Genomic DNA, 20825 nt, shown 5'->3' with positions numbered 1-20825 from the left:
CAATTTTGTGAGAAAATTGGGACATATCAGTTCCCTCAGAAACTGAGGTACGAATAAGTCATTTGGTAGAAGTTAGACAAAGTGCCCAAATTTTTCTGGGAGACCAGACATTCCAATTTTGAATCCTCAGTTCTTTTCCCTTGGGCTAATTTTAATCAGATGCTGTATTAGCAAGGCCACTGTGCTCTGACTAACCTGAATATTCCATGATCTTTGTGTTTCGTTTTCTGTGTATAACTGGACCATAGAAAGGTGCGAATGCCTGTTCTGTTTTCTCACCTCTCAGTCACTATTCAAACCATCGGTTCTGGCTTTTTTCTGTCCCCACCACTTTCCCGAAATTTATACCAAGTCACATGGAACCACCTTATTGTTAGGTTCAGTGAGTGCTTCTCAGGCCTCACCGCTCTGATAGTTTTGTTGGTGTTGATTACATCCTACTTGAAACACATTCTTTCCTTGCTTGCAGCTGTTTGTGCCATGTTTTTCTTACTTCTCTGGCTGCTGCTTTTCAATTTTGATTTCCTTTGCTCATTCTTTAAATATTAGTGCTCCTCAGGTTTTCATCTTGAGCCTGTTTTTTTTTGATGTCACACACTCTTTCTGTATATCTTCAAGGACTCATATGGCTGTGATTATTTATCTGTAGATGCTTTCTACATGAGTTGGCTTACTTTAGATTTCTCTCTTGAGATTCAGCCTTGTGCACCCAGCTGACAATTGATGTCTAACTCTTTTCTTTTCCCCAACTCAACAGGTCTAAACCTGTCTCAAACGAAACTTATCAACTCCATCTCTTTCTCCATCAGAATCTTTTGGTATTCCTATTTTGCCCATCTTAGTGATAGGTATTACTATCTGCTCACTGAACTAAGCTGAGAAACGATGTTAATATTGACTCCTCACTTTTTCTTTCCCCTTCCCATATCAAATGCACATAAGTCTTGTCATAATAACTTATAAATATCTCTTAGTTAATCTCTTGAAGCTCCAACATCCTCTTTGTGTAATGGGGAAAATTGTACCTACGTTATGGGATTGTAGTAGAGATGAAATCAGATAATATGTCTAGCCACTCTGTCTTTTGCCTGGCATGCTGTAAGTATTCAATACACATACACTCTGTTACTGCTGCCGCCCTCTGCATCCAGTCTTGCCTCACATGTCTCTTTCCCCTACATTTCTGCCAGTCTTGAATATATATATACTTTTTATTAGACTTCAAGTTCTGGGATACATGTGCAGAACATGCAGGTTTGTTACATAGGTATACGCGTGACATGGTGGTTTGCTGCACCCATCAACCGTCATCTACATTAGGTATTTCTCCTAATGCTATCCCTCCCCTAGACCTCCACCCGCTGACAGACCCCAGTGTGTGATGTTCCCCTCCCTGTGTCCATGTGTCCTCATTGTTCAATTCCCACTTATGAATGAGAACATGTGGTGTTGGATTTTCTGTTGCTGTGTTAGTTTGCTGAGGATGATGGTTTCCAGCTTCTTCCATGTCTCTAAAAAGGACATGAACTCATCCTTTTTTATGGCTGCATAGTATTCCATGGTGTATATGTGCCACATTTCCTTTATCCAGTCCATCATTGATGGGCATTTGGGTTGGTTCCAAGTCTTTGCTACTGTGAAAGTGCTGCAATAAACATATGTGTTCATGTGTCTTTAAAGTAGAGTGATTTATAATCCTTTGGGTATATACCCAGTAATGGGACTGCAAACCATCAATTGGTATTTCTGGTTCTAGATCCTTGAGGAATTGCCACACTGTCTTTCACAATGGTTGAACTGATTTATACTCCCACCAGCAGTGTAAAAGCGTTCCCATTTCTCCACATCCTCTCCAGTATCTGTTGTTCCCTGATCTTTTACTGATAGCCATTCTAACTGGCATGAGATGGTATATCGGTGTGGTTTTGATTTGCATTTCTCTAACGATCAGTGGATGACGAGCTTTTTTTCGTATGTTTCTTGGCCAAATAAATGTCTTCTTTTGAAAAGTGTTCATATCCTTTGCCCAGTTTTTGATGGGGTTGTTTGTTTTTGTTCTTGTAAATTTGTGTAAGTTCCTTATAGATTCTGGATATTAGCCCTTTGTCAGATGGATAGATTACGAAATTTTCACCCATTGTGTAGGTTGCCTGTTCACTTTGATGATAGCTTCTTTTGCTGTGCAGAAGTTCTTTAGTTTAATTAGATCCCATTTGTCAATTTTGGCTTTTATTGCCATTGCTTTTGGTGTTTTAATCATGAAGTCTTTGCCCATGTCTATGTCCTGAATGGTATTGCCTAGGTTTTCTTCTAGGGTTTTTATGGTCTTATGTTCAAATCTTCAATTTATTTTCAGTTAAGTTTTGTATAAGGTATAAGGAAGGGATCCAGTTTCAGTTTTCTACATAGGGCTAGTCAGTTTTCCCAACACCATTTATTAAATAGGAAATTCTTTCCCCATTGCTTGTTTTTGTGAGGTTTGTCAAAGATCAGATGGTTGTAGATGTGTGGCGTTATTTCTGAGGCCTCCGTTCTGTTCCATTGGTCTATATATCTGTTGTGGTACCAGCACTATGCTGTTTTTGTTACTGTAGCCTTGTACTATAGTTTGAAGTCAGGTAGCGTGATGCCTCCAGCTTTGTTCTTTTTCCTTAGGTTTGTCTTGGCTTTATGGGCTCTTGTTTGGTTCCATACGAAATTTAAAGTAGTTTTTTCCAATTCTGTGAAGAAAGTAAATGGCAGCTTGATGGGGATAGCATTGAATCTGTAAATTACATTGGGTAGTATGGCCGTTTTCATGATATTGATTCTTCCTATCCATGAGCATGGAATATTTTTCATTTGTTTGTGTCCTCTCTTATTTTGTTGAGCAGTGGTTTGTAGTTCTCCTTGAAGAGGTCCTTCACTTCCCTTGTAAGCTGTATTCCTAGGTATTTTATTCTCTTTGTAGCAATTGTGAATGGGAGTTCACTCACGATTTGGCTCTCATCTGTTATTGGTGTATAGGAATGCTTGTGATTTTAGCACATCGATTTTGTATCCTGAGACTGCTGAGTTGCTTATCAGCTTAAGGAGATTTTGGGCTGAGACGATGGGGTTTTCTAAATATACAATCATGTCATCTGCAAACGAGACAATTTGACTGCCTCTTTTCCTATTTGAATACCCTTCATTTCTTTCTCTTGCCTGATTGCCCTGGCCAGAACTTCCAGTACTATGTTGAATAGGAGTGGTGAGAGAGGGCATCCTTATCTTGTGCTGGTTTTCAAAGGGACTGCTTCCAGCTTTTGCCCATTCAGTATGATATTGGCTGTGGGCTTGTCATAAATAGCTCTTATTATTTTGAGATACATCCCATCAATACGTAGTTTATTGAGTGTTTTTAGCGTGGAGTGGTGTTGAATCTTATCAAAAGCCTTTTCTGCATCTATTGAGATAATTTTGTGGTTTTTGTCATTGGTTCTGTTTATGTGATGGATTACGTTTATTGATTTGCATATGTTGAACCAGCATTGCATTCCAGGGATGAAACTGACTTGATCGTGGTGGATAAGCTTTTTGATATGCTGCTGGAATTGGTTTGCCAGTATTTTATTGAGGAGTTTTGCATCAATGTTCATCAGGGATATTGACCTGAAATTTTCTTTTTCTGTTATGTCTTTGCCAGGTTTTGGTATCAGGATGATGCTGGCCTGGTAAAATGAGTTAGGGAAGAGTCTCTCTTTTTCTATTGTTTGGGATAGTAGCAGAAGGAATGGTACCAGCTCCTCTGTATCTGTGAATACTGATACAGAGCTGTGAATCCATCTAGTCCTAGACTTTTTTTGGTTGGTAGGCTATTAATTACTGCCTCCATTTCAGAACTTGTTATTGGTCTATTCAAGGATTAAACTTCTTCCTGGCTTAGTCTTGGGAGGGTGTGTATGTCCAGGAATTTACCCATTTCTTCTAGATTTTCAAGTTTATTTGCGTTGAGGTGTTTATAGTATTCTCTGATGGTAGTTTGAATTTCTGTGGGATAAGTGGTACTTTCCCCTTTATCATTTTTAATGTGTCCTTTTGATTCTTCTCTCTTTTCTTCTTTATTAGTCTAGCTAGCAATCTATCTATTTTGTTAATCTTTCAAAAAAACTGGCTCCTGGATTCAAAGATTTTTTGAAGGGTTTTTTGTGCCTCTGACTCCTTCAGTTCTGCTCTGATCTTAGTTATTTCTTGTCTTCTGCTAGCTTTTGAATTTGTTTGCTCTTGCTTCTCTAGTTCTTTTAATTGTGATGTTATGGTGTTGATTTTAGATCTTTACCGCTTTCTACTGTGGACACTTAATGCTATAAATTTCCTTCTAAACACTGCTTCAGCTGTGTCCCAGAGATTCTGGTACGTTGTGTCTTTGTTCTTAAAGAAATTACTTATTTCTATGTTAATTTCGTTATTACCCAGTAATCATTCAGGAGCAGGTTGTTCAGTTTCCATGTAGTTGTATGGTTTTGAGTGAGTTTCTTAATCCTGAGTTCTAATTTGATTGCACTGTGGTCTGAGAGACTATTATGATTCCCATTCTTTTATATTTACTGAGGAGTGTTTTACTTCCAATTATGTGGTCAGTTTTAGAATAAGTGAGATGTGGTGCTGAGAAGAATGTATATTCTGTTGATTTGGGATGGAGAGTTCTATAAATGTCTATTAAGTCAGCTTGGTCCAGAGCTGAGTTCACAGACTTGAATCTTTTTTTTTTTTTTTTTTTTGAGACAGATTCTCGCTCTCTCCCCCAGGCTGGATTGCAATGGCATGATCTCAGCTCACTGCAACCTCCATCTTTCAGGTTCAAGCAATTCTCCTGTCTCAGTTTCCCAAATAGCTGGGACTACAGGTGCCCACCACCATGCCCAGCTAATTTTTGTATTTTTAGTAGAGACAGGGTTTCACCATATTGGTCAGGCTGGTCTTGAACTCTTGACATCAGGTGATCCGTCTGCCTTGGCCTCCCAAAGTGCTGAGAATACAGGCATGAGCCACTGTGCCCAGCCAAACTGAATCTTTAATATGCAAATCTGAGCATGTCACTGTCCTCACATGACTTCCCATTATTGTGAAAATAAACTCTAAACTATTTGCCTGGTATTTACGGCAGAAGCATCTGCCCCCACTCCCATATTTCTCCAGCCTTATTTCTACTTTTTCCTTCACATTTCACCTTCAGTGCTGCTTTCTCCAGGAAGGCTTTGACAGTCCCATTACTTCAGAGTTGGCTAATACCTCTGTCTTCTCCAAATTCATGGAGCCTACCTCCACACTTACCAGGCTATGCTGCAGTTATATATGTCTTTTTTTTTTTGAGATTGAGTCTCTCTCTGTCACCCAAGCTGGAGTGCAATGGCGCAATCTCGGCTCACTGCAAGCTCCGCCTCCCGGGTTCACACCATTCTCCTGCCTCAGCCTCCCGAGCAGCTGGGACTACAGGCGCCCACCACCACACCCGGCTTAAGTTTTTTGTATTTTTTTAGTAGAGATGGGGTTTCACCGTGTTAACCAGGTCTCAATCTCCTGACCTCGTGATCCTCCCACCTTGGTCTCCCAAAGTGCTGGGATTACAGGCGTGAGCCACCGTGCCTGGCCCCTGCAGTTATATATGTCTTAATATGGACCCTGCAATAGTCTGTATGGTCCATGAGGCAAAGGACTGGGTTTACCTGGAAAGCCTCCGCTATGCCCATAACTAGGATAATGTCTGACATTTAGGCAATATTCAAGAAATAGTTGTTGAATGAATGAAATACTTGATAAATAACTTCAACCTTTTTAACTGATAAATTTTTAATCATTAATTTTAAACCAACATAACCTTCTAAATTAATATTCCTTTCCCTCCTCATCATCCTCTAAAAGGACACATGAACTCTCTATTCTGCTGGTTTAAGCAGATGATCTAGGCATCAACCTAGATGCATCATTTAATTTAATTTAAGGTAAACCAGCAATTCTGTTTTTTGTTGCTGACAATGAATTAAAAAAAAAAATAACAGAGAGATAAGGCCTGAGAAGCACCCATTGTATTTAGCAATAGGGAGGTTCCAGTGACCTTGTATAGAATAATTTCAAGGAAGTGGTGGGAATAGAAGCCAGACCACAATGGGTTGAGGAATGACTGAGAGGTGAGGAAATGGAATAGGTATTCATGCATTTCCATGGGTCTAATTACACACATAAAAAACATAAAAGTAATAGTACCTTAAAATTTAACCCATGGGTCATCTAAATAGAAGGAAATAAAGTTTTTATTAGTTTTAGTTTATGAACTTTCCAGGAAGTTTTTTCTTCTCATTTAGCCTGGGATTTTCTCTGTAGCCCGTTACTATATTCTTTAGGGCAACTTAGAAACACTGATATCAGGATTAGTTTATTTGTAGCATCAGGGCCACATTAAACTGATTCTAGGAAAGTTTCATAGAATGAGAAGAAAAACTTATGGCTGGAATATTTGCCTCCTCAGAGGTCCTGGTAGATGATTCTCAGGTTATTGATTTATATTTCTCAGAATTATATTCAAACACAGTGTGCTAGTTTGAAATCTCCTTTCATTCACCTTCTTTCCTTAATCTACAAAATTAGCAATTGTTTATAAATTGAGTGTCTTATGTGTCCAAGGACTTAAAAGGGTTGAAGAAGATATAAAAAGGAAGAAGTCCATCCTCTGTAGATTTTTATGATCTTATTGAAGAAATATTCATTTCATGAGAAGATAATAATACATGGAAGCACACATTAAGTGCTAAACAAATAGATAACAGGGATGTCTGGAGTCTGGAGAAGGGGTGGGTATAGCAATATTAGGCAGTGAAGATGGATTCCAAATGGGCCTTGCAGGACAGACAGGAGTTGGGTAGTTTGAGAGGAGATGTATCATATTCTAGGCAGGGGTCATGGGAGATGCAAAGTCACAGTGAAGTTAAAATATAAGGCTGATTATAACTGGTTAGAATAGAGTATTCATCTATCCTTTTACAGCATACTGAAGGGGGAAAGGAATATTAGAGACAGGCAAGTGAGGTTCTTAAGTGTTAGGACTTTAGACTCTTGGCATAAATGTGTACAATTTTTTTGAGACAGGGTCTCGCTGTGTCACCCAGGCTGGATTGCAGTGGCACGATCGTGACTCACTGCAGCTTTGACCTCCTGGGCTCAAGCGATCCTCCTGCTCATCCTTCTGAGTAGCTGGGACTACTGGTGTGCACCATCATGCTTGGCTAATTTTTAATTATTTTTGTCATTCAAGCTGGTTTTGAACTCCTGGGCTTAAGTGATCCTCCTGCCTTGGTCTCTCAAAGTGCTAGGATTACAAGCGTGAGCCACCACGCCAGGCCAGAAATGTGTAATTTTGAAGGTTTTTGTTTTTGTTTTTTTGGTATGTGTGTGTGCAGGGGGTACAGTTTGGGCAGAAGAAGGACATGCTGATGGGTGATGCATCAGTAGAAACAACCTTGTGGAGTTGTAGGATAACCACGATGAGAAAGGTATTGGATACGATTAGGTTAGAAGCTCCTGGCTCCTCAGTGAAGTGGTACATAAGGGCTCTCTCTGCTGGTGTGTCATTCTTATCTGCTAGATTCTCAAACATTTTGGTCTCAGGACCCCCTTGTACTCTTAAAAATTATTGAGAATACCAAAGAGCCTTAATATATGTGATTTATATCTATTAATACTACCATTATAGAAATTAATGTTAAGAAAACTTGAAAATATTTAATTTATTAAACATAACAATAAACCCATTCCATGCTAATTTTATTTTTTATTTTTTTGAGATGGAGTCTTGCTCTGTTGCCCAGGCTGGAATGCAGTGGCGCGATCTTGGCTCACTGCAAGCTCCGCCTCCCGGGTTCACCCCATTCTTCTGCCTCAGCCTCCCGAGTAGCTGGGACTACAGGTGCCCGTCACGAGGCCTGGCTAATTTTTTGTATTTTTAGTAGAGACGGGGTTTCACTGTGTTAGCCAAGATGGTCTCGATCTCCTGACCTTGTGATCTGCCCGCCTTGGCCTCCCAAAGTGCTGGGATTACAGGCGTGAGCCACCGCACCCGGCCAAGGTGCACTCATTTCTTGTGGCATCTCCTCAGCCCTGAGTTGAAGAAGCAGCATGCCCTCCACACTTTATCCTCAGAAGGACTGAGTGGGAAACCCTTGGTGTACAGCAAGGAAACAAAGGCTTTTGATCTTGGCAAAAATGGGATAATGCCCATGGGATTCCCTGGCAGATGATGGGAAGTAGGGTGGCCTCTGCCCCCTGAAGACATGTCAGGGGTGGGAAGCCAAGGATCTAGATTGGGTGTCTGTGCTCTGACACCACACCAGGCTTTTAGGGGTCTAAAAGAACACCTTCTCTTTTCAAGACAAGACCTTGAAAAGCTGACTATGGAATGGGGTAGGGCTGGGAAACTTGTCCATCACTGTGACAAAGACAGAAAATGTTGTAAACTTCTTTTCAAAAGATTGTTGTAGCTTTCAACATTCTTTCTTTTTCTTTAGTAAAATCTTTAAAGAATTCCAGCCTGCCTTTTGTTTAGGGGAACCTGGAAAAAGAGATTTTAAACAAACAAAACATGACTTAATTTTATTTTTCTTAAAAGAAACTGAAATACAAGTACATTGTTAAAAACTTTGGTAGATATAAAGAAGCAGAAAGGAAAAAAAATAAAATCACGCATAATTTTACCACTCAGGGATAAACACTGTTAACATTTGGAGCACAGATTTATCCTTATTTATAGCAGCGTTCTCTATATATTGTTTCATGATAATCTTTTTATCCCTAGCAATGTATCATAAAACAAGGCATCTTTCTTCTTTAAATTGTATATTCAGGAAAAGCGTTCTTCATCTTCCCTTCAAAAAGAGTTTTGAGAGTGAACATAAGTGTGTGTGTATGTATGTGTATGTATGTGAGTGTGTGTGTATATGAGTGTGAGTGTACATGTATGTGAGAGTGCATGTGTGTTGGTGGCATCAGTGCCAGAGTGACTTCAGTAAGAAGTGTAAGAAAACCTGAGGAAAAATGGAAAAATTAACTTGGGGAAACAGAGTTGGGGTCACTTGACTGGCCACCTCTTAAACCTAGAGATTATTTTTATAGAGTGTTCTTGGCTTAAACCTTAGAAAACTGTCTTTTATCTTGATAAAATAATAATGAGTAAACTTTGAAGAGGACTTTAAAGAGGGAAAAACTTCAAGAGAAGGTGGAGAGGGAGATTCAGCGTGTGTATATATGTATATATCAGGGAGATTTGGAAGTGAAACTTGAGTGCCTTGTAATTGAGGCAGTTTCATTATTGCAGGAAGAACAAATCTGGAAGCAATTTCCTCAGTCACTCTTGCTTTGAATGTTCCTGCTGTGAGTGTGGAACATGTAAGTCACCAATTCCATTGTTCAGTGAGCCCTAAAAGGATAAATTAATGGGACTGTTCACTTGTTTCAAGGGTCAGAAGTGGCCTCCCAATTGTTAAATTCAAACTACCATTTTAAATGTATGTATTTCAATTGCTCTCTTGGGATCTTTGGCCAGTTGCCATATTCAAAACACTTTTAGGTGACCCAATGATTATTTAATGGGAAAGAAACCTCTGGAATCCTGGAATTCATATTTACTTTAGTATTTATTAAGATGATTACTAATATTACTATGTGCCTGGCATGCAGTAGTGCTTGGTAAATAGGTGTTGAATGTATGAATGAGTAAATAAATGAATGAACCTCTCACTTCATTTTCTGAAGACACTTCAGAAATGTCTTCACAGCATTTTTGGAGCCAACTGCAAAAATGGTTTAAGTTCATAGCTACAAACTAAACAAAATTATGAAAAAGCAAAAAAAATGAAGTGCAGAAAGCGAAATATACCTAAAATTCTCACCCTAGTGAGAAAAGTTGGCTGATGTTTGAACTGTAGGATTTTTTTTTTTTTTTCTTGAGACAGAGTCTTGGTTTGTCACCAGGCTGGAGTGTAGTGGCACAATCTCGGCTCACTGCAACCTCCGCCTTCTGGGTTCAAGCGATTCTCCTGCCTCAGCCTTCTGAGTAGCTGGGATTACAGGCATGCGCCACCACGCTCAGGTAATTTTTGTATTTTTAGTACAGACGGGGTTTCACCATGTTGGCCAGGATGGTCTTGATCTCTTGACCTCGTGATCTGCCCACCTCGGCCTCCCAAAGTGCTGGGATTACAGGTGTGAGCCACTGTGCCTGGCTGGATTTTTTTATTTGAATAATGTAAGTACAAGGGCAGTTTTGTTACATGAATATATTGGGTAGTGGTGAAATCTGGGCTTTTAGTGTAGCCATCACCTGAATAATATATATTGTGTCCATTAAGTAATTTCTTATTGTGGGGTTATTTTTGAAGTCTGTCTCTGAGTGGGATCCTAAATATGGTTTAATAGTTAATTTAATTGTGCGTTTCAACTCACTATTAGGGGCAACAAAGTACATTCTCTGCCAGGGTCTCAATGATTCTTTCACTGAATCCTTCTCAGTGTTGGACCAAGACATAGCAGCCAGAATATTGGCTTACAAGTCAAAAGGCATGAGAAGACATATATCTGAATTCTGTCTTTAACACTTATACATTGTTTAATCTTGTACTGTTAGAAATTTGCCTTTCTAGACAGGATTTCTTCATCCAAATTTAACCTAAAATCTACTTAAGTGGTTGATTAAAGAGGTTATATGTGTTAAGCATATATTATGGTTTGCTATTACTGTAGTCCTTATATGCTTCCCAGAACTCTTATGATAAGTATTGCTTATAAAATTTATTCACCAACTAATTGCATACTCATTTGCATTACTGTTCTCTACATTAATTTTTTTGTGTATCCTGTCTTATTTCCCCAAGAATCAGATGCATCAAAATAACAAACTTAGCGCATGTATCTCCTCCTCTAGGAAGCCTTCCCTGACCTCATTCCTTTAATCACATGATATGTTGTGCATATTTTTATTTGCTTCTCTGTTTTATATGTGTCTCCTTTCTATGCTGAATGATGAGATTGTTGAAGATGGAAACCATGTCTTATTCTCAACACCTACTGGAATACCTGACTCAGAGAAAGTGTGAGCAACCTGTTCAGTTAATGAATAAATGAATGAGAATGAAGGAGAAGTGGAATGGGCTTCTATAAGAGCAGAACAGATGAAGATTATAGGTGGATTCTTATTAAACCTCTTACTTGTTGCATCTCTTTAAAGAACAGGAGATCGCCAATTACTTGGGGTGGGGGAAGGATGGGTTTCATGGCTTTCATCACAGCTGCATACATGGCAAATTTCAGAAAGTAGCTGTAGTTCTTACTGAATAACAACAGCTGTAGCAATCACTGGCAGGGCAGGGCAGGGTAGAGGTGACTAAAATAAAAGAAGCTAGACAGAGCTCTTTCAGACTTGGATTCTAACCCCAGTTCTGCTGCTGGCTCCCTCTGGGGCTTTGTAATGGTATTTAAAGTTGATTGTCATCGAGTCTAAATGCATTACAATAATCTGTGTCTCCCTGCCTTTACCTCCACAGAGAGAATACAACCACACCTAGCACTATCCTTATTGGGAATGTGAGCTACTCAGCCTCCCACAGAATCTCAATCTATTGCAAAACAAAATCTGAAACCATTTCTGGGGTGGCTTTTGAATGGGATGATATTTCATTTCTGGTGTGGTGTGAAGGCCTTGGTATAATGGTACAGGATCAGATGGTCTTACTGTATTGTATTATTTAATGGGTGCCACTTGATAAGACAACCAAGCAGAGAAGACAGCCTGTGTGTGAACAGGAAGAAGTGGGGAAGCTTTAAAGAGTGGAAAGGCTTATCTTTTTCTTTTCCTATAGGTTATGATGTAGCATTCATTCACTAGCTTTTAAAAGTGACTGTTAAATAATTACTTTATGTATCCATCAGTACTCTTTTATTTGTAAGAGTAAAAAAAAAATCAAGTTTAATTAGCTTAAGCCGAAAGGGAATTCATTGGCCCACATAACTTAAGAGTCAGGGTGCACATCAGCTTTAGGTACAGCTTATCCAGGGTATTGTGATGGTATTGAAAATCTGTTTTTCTCCACTTCTTAGTTAGCCTTCTTTCACATGGCAGCAGAAATGGTTTAAGATGTCCCCAGACTCACAGCAGGACTAGTGGAGAAAGAGTTTTTCAGTAGCACAGGTGAGTATAGGATCCAGACTGCTCTTACGCTTACCAAAATCACATGGAAGGGAGTTCCCATGGCAGTAAGGAGGTCTGTTACTAGATGGTGGGACAAAAACCCAAGGGTTACATGTCTTTCATCATTCCAGGAAGGCAAAAACCACAGACATCTACCAAATTTGACTGGTCTGGATTGTTTCTTATGTTTTGAGCTTAATTCACTTGGGCTTATGTGCTGGCTCTTTTTCTTGCTTTTGCACAAATCGTGTATGTATTCCCAAGCCTTTGTTCTTCTTTCTATATGCTGATTCTCCTGATCAGCTCCACTACTCCCACTCAGCTATGACCTCTTTGCAGAAGAAGCCACATCCTTATCTCTGGTCTCTACCTTTCTCAGGGAAAGCTCACCAGTCATTTGCATTTGGGGTCCCAGGAGCATTGCAACTTGAAATGTCTAAAACCAAAGTTGCCGCCATCCTGCCAAATGGGCTTCTCTTCCTAGGTTCCCTAATCACAGGGTTGCAGAACTTTGTTCCTTAGTTCAGCTTAAACTGGGTTCTTGTCACACGACCAGAAAAAATTAGGCACATAGACACATTGAAGGGTGAGGAGAATGGAATTTATTGGGCGAAAAGGAAAAAAGAAAAAAACAACCTCTCAGCAAAGCGAGCAGAGTTCTTGCTAACAGGCCCTCATCTCACAGATTGGTTCCAGGTCACAAACACAGGAACTGAAGAGGGCAGGCTCCTCCCCCCTTGCACGCACGGGAACTACCCATGGCTCCATCCTATTCTCCCACTGCTCAGGCAGGTAGAGATTCTCCGAGGACCCTCCCTTTTATCTGCCTCCTGCATCTATCAACAGCAGTAGCAGCATCCTCTTTCTACTCTCCCAGCATTCTATCGTCAACGTTGTTTTTGGCTATTTCCTCTGCATATCATTTCTCCCTCATGTGAGCTCTCATAGTTCTTTATTATTATGTTTTTTTGTGAATTTATAATTTCCTCTCTGGTTTTATAGACCTTCATGTATCTAATTTATTTCTGCCACGGTTATTTAAGTTTGCTGATGGAAGGCAGTTTTACTTATTTATCTTTGTACTATTTCCTTCCTGGTTGTCATCCTCCAGCTTTCCCCACTTTCTACTTCTCCCATCAATATTATACCTAGACTTTTATGATTTGATAAATATTTGTAGAATAAAGGAAGGAGTTAATGCAATCTGTAGTATAACTACATGGCTACTATACTTGATATTGTTAAAAAACCAGCGCCTAACAGCAGTTGAAGTGGTAAAAACAGATTTCATTCAGGAAACATTGCAATAGCAATAGGGGTATGTTAGAGTTCTCCAGAGAAACAAAACCAGCAGGATATATATATGTGTATATATACACATATATATACACATATATACATATATATACACATATATATACATATATATACACAGATATATACATATATATATATATATATGAGAGATTATGAGGAATTGGCTCATGTGATTGTGGAGCCTGAGAAGTCCCAGGATCTGCTGTCTGCAGGCTACAGATTGGGAAAGCCAATGCTTTAATTTAGCCTGAGTCTGAAAGCCCGAGAACCAGAGGAGCCAGTGGTGTAAACTCTAGAGGGAGGGTTGGAGATTGGAGAAAATGAAATCAAATGACCCAGTTCAAGCAGTGAGGAAGGAAAAAAGGGACAAATTCCTTCCTCTGCCTTTTGTTCTGTTCAGACCTTCAATGGGTTGGACTCACACTGGGGAGGGCAATCTACTTCGCGGAGTCCACCGATTCAAATGCTAATCTCATCTGGAACCACCCCGCAGACACCTCAGAAATAATGTTTAACACCCTAGAAATAATGTTTAATTTGGGAAGCCAGTGGCCAGTCACATTGACACAAAATTAATGATCACAAGGGGAAAAGAGACCTCAGTATGGAACTTGGCTCTACTTCAAATACAACATGGACAAGTAGGGTTTTACAGCCAAGGAGGAGCAGGGGTAGGAGTGGGGAGGAGGTCAGTGAATGGAAAATTACTAAGAGGAAACATTAAGGGTAGGGGGGATTTTGGTTAAACAGACCTAACAGGATTCTTGCTGAAGGCAGGACCAGGGTGATCAGACATGGAGGGTGAGGGAACTCTCTTTAAACTGAGTTAGAAGGTTTCTTGCTAACACTGGGTGATGCAGGTCCTGTAAGGATGGATGCTAGGGTCGAGGCCTGGGCTCAGAGGAGCCTGACTGCAGTTTAGTCAAGGAGAGAATCTTTGTCAGTATTGAAGCTTTCAGATCTTGCCACTCTTCAGCATTTATTATAACCAGATCTCAATTGTGTAAAATGCTAAGGAAGGAACTTGCCCTAATTCTTTGAGCTTCCTTCATCCTCTCCCTGAACCAGCCCCCCACTTTCCCATAAGGACATGTTTAGGAAAGAGGCAGAAAAACTTCTGATTCATAAAAACTGGTGAGGAAGAAGGAAGAGCAGAAGCGGAAGCCAAAATGCACAGAACTATTTGCTGAAACAGTTTTGAGCATACTTTGCGGTCTCTTTTCTAATATATACCTAGCCCCTACCTATAATGCTACCTTACTTTGGTGTTTCACACATATAAGGCCCATTTGAGGTCACCCTAATGTGGCAAGAGACCAGTGAATAGGAGCTTAACTTCAAACTTAGAAAGAGTCTTTATGAAAAACGTCAACCCGCTGAACACGAGGACATCTGAAACCTTAAAAGGCCACAGCAAACATCAGGGCAGCATGCTTGAGAACAGCAGTGTCATAGATACAAACATGAAAAGAAGTAAAGCTGTCATAAATGTGAAGGAGCTGGCGAAAGCACATGGAGTTTTATTAAGGCACATAGCATTCCGTACAATCATCCTGAATTGTTTTCTGAGGAGCACTTGATGATCCTACCCTTTCCGTAATTTGTTTGTTCATTGTTTCGGAGGTGAAAGCGTGTGCTTGTGCGGGTGTTTGAGCCTCCTTGTCCATGGTATAACCGGTTGGTTTTGTTGCCCTCACTCTTCAGGCGCTGGACTCTCATCCTGTTTGTTCCCGCTCTGGGAGGCACCACCCTTTCTAAGACAACTGCTTTCTTTTGTTTCTGGTTCAACTTTGTTAAGTCAAAGTACAATAAATATCAAGATCGTTTGAAGCCAGAAATAGGCCACTGTCCAAAACTGTGTTCATTTCACTTGCTGGTAGATAGCTATTTTAAATAAGTCAGGCTTGCCATTAATTCAGTTCTGCTGCACTGTTAGTATTCTGTTCTCATTCTCTTATCACGAGGTGAGCTTTGAGTTTTATCATCTCTACATCTCTGTGTTCTTCGTGGTGATTGGACAGTTGCCACTCTCCATGACTACCGTGACTCTCCCTGACCACCTGTCCAGCTAAAATTTCAACACAAATGCTGCACAGCTAAGCTATCTGATGGTATTAATTATATATTTATTTGACTGCACTGTTTCTTTTTTTTCTAATTGTATGAGGAGGGTGTCTTTAATGATGTACAGTGGGCAATTCTGACTTCCTTAAGGGTGGTAGCATTCAAGCTCATGACTGCCATTCACGGCAAGAAATACATTTTACATCATGATCCAGTATACATGTTCATGTTATATATGATGTGTAACTAAAGTTTGGTTAAGCAACACTTACCCTGTTATGTGTGATATAGTCTATAGTTTCTATTATTTTGTATTTTACTTCATTAAAAAATGCGGACTGTGCCTTAGCAAGTGGACGTCCTGATTCAGGAATGGGTTACAATTTGAGTCTGAAAAAGAACTGCTTAACAGTCATCAGGTGTTAGGGAGTCTTAGAATGCTAATTCTGAAAAGTCTTTGGAGATTATCTATAGGTATCTTCCCTTTTCCCTCCTATTTTACAGTTGGAGGAATTTAAAGTCCAAATAGGGTAAGTCTTCCTTGCAGGGAAACAGTGGTGCTCTCTGTGTGTGCTATCATGTGCTATCACACCTATTTATTCCTGGAAGCACACAGTGTCCATTGAACCACAAGGGCTGTCTACTTTTTGAGTCTAGCAATTATGCTTCTGGATGCCTTCCTGGTGATGAATAAACTGTGCACACTTTCCCTTCCCCAATTAAATCTTGAGGTATTTTCTCCCTCCATTAGTTTATTATACATCATTCTGAGCTAAAGGAAGACTGTTAACAGGGCATTGGGTGTGCTGTATCCTCTTCTGTGGATGGCATGCAGCTATCATTAATCATAAACTCAAAACAGTGGGTTGAATAAGGAACAATTTTAGGTACATACTTAGACATTAAGAAAATCTAAATGTGCATTTTCTGTAAGGTAGTTGTAATCTTAGCTTTGGACAACTGCATAGATCTTGGTGTATTTGATTATTTGATGTTTTTTCATTTTTCCTTTATAAACAGTAGTGATCTCCTTGTGTCAAAATATGACATTTTAAATTTCATTGTTTCTGTCATAAAGGGAATTACAGCATTTTATGGTCAAACAATTAACATCAACTTTTGAGTTATTGATACCATTCATAGTGTATTAGTCAGCTCAGGGTGCCATAACAAAATACCAAAGCCTAGGTGGCTTAAGCAACAGAAATTTATTTTCTCATAGTTGGAGACTTGAAGTCCAGACCAAGGTGCCAGAATGGTTGCTGTCTGTGAGGGCTCTCTCCTTGGGTTACAGAGAGCATTTTCTCGCTTCCTCATATAGCAGAGAAAGAGCAAGTGAGCAGGCTCTTTGATGTCTCTTTTTATAAGAGCACTAATCCCACTGGACCAGGGCCCCAACTTCATGAACTCATCTAAACTTAATTACCTCTCAAAGGCCCCATCTCCAAATACCATCACACTGGGGATTAGGCCTTCAACATGTGAATCTGGGGAGACATAATTCAGATCATAGTACATAGCTAAGGTCTTATTGGGGTTTAAGCATTGGCTGAAGCATGCAGATAACTTGCCTAAATTACATTTGTTAAAGACAGACTCTTCCATTTGAGTGAATGAATATTTTTCACACTATAATTCTTATGACATTCATTAGCATTTATTTTATAGTTTTCTTAATAATGCAAGTACTGTACATGGAAGAGAGCTTACAGTTAAAATGTGAGAACAACATTATACCTTTAAAAAATTATTTTTGCAGTTTTTTCCTAATGTAGATTCTAGTCCTCGTTAATAGTTAATGAATTTCTAAACAGCCCAGCACTATTTTCAAAACTTAATATAATATAGAAAACTACCCAACATTATTGAGAATAATGCATATTTTAACGAAAAACAGTTTGTGCAAAAGACATATTTTAAAACAACTTTTTATATTTATATTTATTGCAGTGTAGAGAAGAGAGGAATTTCTTAGCATGAAACTGTAGGAAGCCAGGTATTTGTCTACAAGAAATGCTGTAGAGAGCCATGCCAGTGACACACACAAAATATCCATTCAAACTGAAGAAAAGTAAACTAAGAGGGGGTACTGACAATAAAAAAATGTTTTAAAACCCTTTGTTTGAATGGTGTTGGTGCACCCCTAGTTTAAATAAAGTCCTTGGATATGCCCAAACCAATTTTTATCTTTTTTCTGCTGTAGGAAGGCTGTTGATTAAGAAAGGATTTTTTTTTTCTATTTTTCTTGTTTCTAGGTTTAAACTGGTGTGGGCTGTTTTACAACTTTAGGGGCCTCTCAGTTTCTGTGGTGGGCTTTTGTATAAAGAGTGCTGTGCATCTACATGAAATAGTCTGTGTCTCTTTACAGCATCTTTGCTTATGTGCTTTTACACATTATTATCACATTTTTTTTTGTTTATTCTATTTCAGTGTTTAACCGCTGAAGAGATCTTTTCCCTTCATGGCTTTTCAAATGCTACCCAAATAACCAGCTCCAAATTCTCTGTCATCTGTCCAGCAGTCTTACAGCAATTGAACTTTCACCCATGTGAGGATCGGCCCAAGCACAAAACAAGACCAAGTCATTCAGAAGGTATATTGGAAGCATTTTTTCTCTTTTATTTGAAAAGTCTATGAACCATTGTGAAATGAAGTTAATATGCCTCTTTTTCTGCTTTATTGCTTTTAATTAATCTACATAGAACTTCTTAGAATAATACTTATATTCTGAAAGTATTTCGAATAAAAGAATTATAACTCATTTAAGCTTCATAAGTTATGCTCTTCTCTTTGTTGAACCAAAATTACATTTAGTACACTTAAAAACTTTATAAAATCCAGTTCTTGATTTTAAACAATATATATTTTATGCTGTGCATATTGGATTGCATTTTATTTGGCTTATAATTGATCATTTCATTTCCATTATCTTTTGCTTACCATATTATTTTAAAGCTTGTCAGTTTATCTGCAGTTACCAATGAAGAGATAAGAGAACTAGCATGCTTCTAGTTTTAATTTTCGTAGGTGAAAGAAAATACCAGAGACTATTTTAAGTGACTGTAATGGTATTGCCATGAATATGGTACTTTAAAGGTATGATCTGATGCAAAGAAATTTTAAACCATAATAAAATATATGTATGCTTAAATATACAGCTCGCATGCTTAAATGTGTAGAAGAGTCACTTTCACCAATGAGATAAACCAATTGTTCAAGGAGTCTGTTTGAAAATTATGTTGGAATTTTAAATTTTCATTCGTTTGTTCATTAAGCAAATATTTATTGAATGACATACCAAGCATTGTTCTGTGCACTAAGGAGTCAATAGTAAACAAGAAGAAAAATTATCTGTCTTATTAGGGCTTACAGTGTAGTGAAGAAGAGAGATAATAAACATTTAAACAAACAAGCAAATAAACAACATAGTTTCAGAGTGAAAGGTGCTATGAAGAAAATAAAATATTAGTAGGTGAGGGATAGAAGGTGATGGTGGGTGAGTGTCATCTTAGATAGATCAAGGAAGCCCTCTCTAATGAGGTGTCATCTGAGCAGAAGGAGAGGGCCACAGCAAGGTCTTCTCTAGGGAAGAGCATTCTTGACTGAGGGCACAGCCAACATAGCTTGGCAATGAGCTTGGCATGAGTGAGGAGCAGCAAGAAGCTCCTATGTGTCTGGAGCCTAGTGAGTTGGTGGGGAAGGTAGAAGGATATATGTCCTGGTGGGAGATGGAGGCCAGGTGAGGAAGCCTTGTGGGAGGTGGTAAATTGATTGGGTTTTATTCCAAATGTAGTGTGAAATCACTGTACCATTCTAAACAAGGGAGTGCTGTGATCTCATTCAAATCTGTAAAAGGGCATTCCACCTGCCTAAAATGTGAAGAACAGATTGTAATGGGGCAAGAGTAGAAGCAGGGTGATTGGTCAGGAAGCGATTGCCAGGAGCTGATGCTCAGGATGATGGGGACTTGGACTAAGGTGGGGGAAGTAGAAGTGGGGAGAAGCAGTAGATTCGGGATGAGTCCTGGAGATGGACTTCAGGTTTATATAACCTAAATGGTTTGCCCTGGATTGATTGTGGGAGAGGGAACAATGAGTCAAGGCTTGAGCCAGAGAAACCTGAGAGATCGTTATACCATTTCCTGGGATGGAGAAGACTGGGAAGAGCTGTTTATTGTAGAGGAAGGGAGTGGTGAGGATAAAGAGTATAATTTTTGGCATGGTTGCTTTGAGACATTGACATACACAGGTAGACAGGGAGGTCCAGTAGGCAAAGGCATACAGACATTTGGAGAGGAGATTGCTTTCAGAGGAGAGGTCAAGACTGGGGATTTGCCAGTCTAGAGATGATATCTAAAGACACTGGGGCTAGGCACGGTGACTCATCCCTGTAATCCCAGCACTTTGGGAGGCCAAGGCAGAGGATTGCTTGAGGCCAGGAGTTCAAGACCAGCCTGGGAAACATAGTGAGACCCCATCACAACAAAAATTAAAAGAATTAGCTGACATGGTGGCATGCACCTGTAGGCCTAGCTACTTGGGAGGCTGAGGCAGGAGGATCACTTGAACATAGGAGGTCAAGGCTGCAGTGACCTATGATCACCCCACTGTACTCCAGCCTGGGTGACAGAGGGAGACCTCATCTCAAAAAAATTAAAATAAAGATGCTGTTCTGAGTGAGCTCATCTGACAGGAGTATAGATAGATAAAGAGAGTAAAGATAGAGAAGAAAAAGGAAGACTTAACAAAGAAAGTGCCTGTTTTCATTTCCGGATTCCTTTGTGTATGTACACTTCAGTCTCCCTCTTTATGAATAAAAGAAATAACAACAACAATGACAAAAATAACAATGATGATAGCCAATTCTTTTGTAATACTTACTATATGACAGGCACTCTTTGAAGTACTTTACATATTCATATATTAATTTCATGCAACTATATGATGTAGACACTACTATTCCCATTTTACAGCCAAGAAGACAAAGGTACAGGGAGTTTAAAGTCATTTGCTCAAAGTTACACAACTTGCATGTGGTAGAGCCAGATTCAGCCCAGGTTGTCTTGGCTTCAGAACCCATGTTCTCATTGATATTCTGTATTTATATACACAAAGCATAGAAATCACCAAGTATCATTTATCAATATAATTTGCAATTTTGTGAATAACAGTAATTTCAATTTTGAAATATTAGTAATTTTGAATTGCTAATTGTTCAAGCAAATATTTTTGCTAGAGTATATTTATATTTC

The 20825-nt window shown here is 39.2% G+C and overlaps 1 protein-coding gene across 2 annotated transcripts in view; it reads left to right on the top strand.

Moving 5' to 3' along the window:
- The window catches only part of SLC39A8 (solute carrier family 39 member 8), an 83477-nt gene that overhangs the window by 11123 nt on the left and 51529 nt on the right, over window positions 1–20825 (top strand). For both annotated transcript variants that reach the window (XM_063663930.1, XM_054485854.2), the window contains one exon: window positions 18005–18167. Coding sequence is in view for 1 of the 2 variants with exons in the window: in XM_054485854.2 (XP_054341829.1) it covers window positions 18005–18167 (163 nt within the window). In the remaining variant the exon portion in view is untranslated. The remainder of the gene's footprint in view (window positions 1–18004; window positions 18168–20825) is intronic.

Source organism: Pongo pygmaeus, chromosome 3, assembly GCF_028885625.2.
Source record: "Pongo pygmaeus isolate AG05252 chromosome 3, NHGRI_mPonPyg2-v2.0_pri, whole genome shotgun sequence".
In the NCBI taxonomy this organism is placed as follows: Eukaryota; Metazoa; Chordata; class Mammalia; order Primates; family Hominidae; genus Pongo; species Pongo pygmaeus.
The sequence above is the reverse complement of the archived record's forward strand: the minus strand, read 5'-3'. Positions and strand labels throughout refer to the sequence as shown.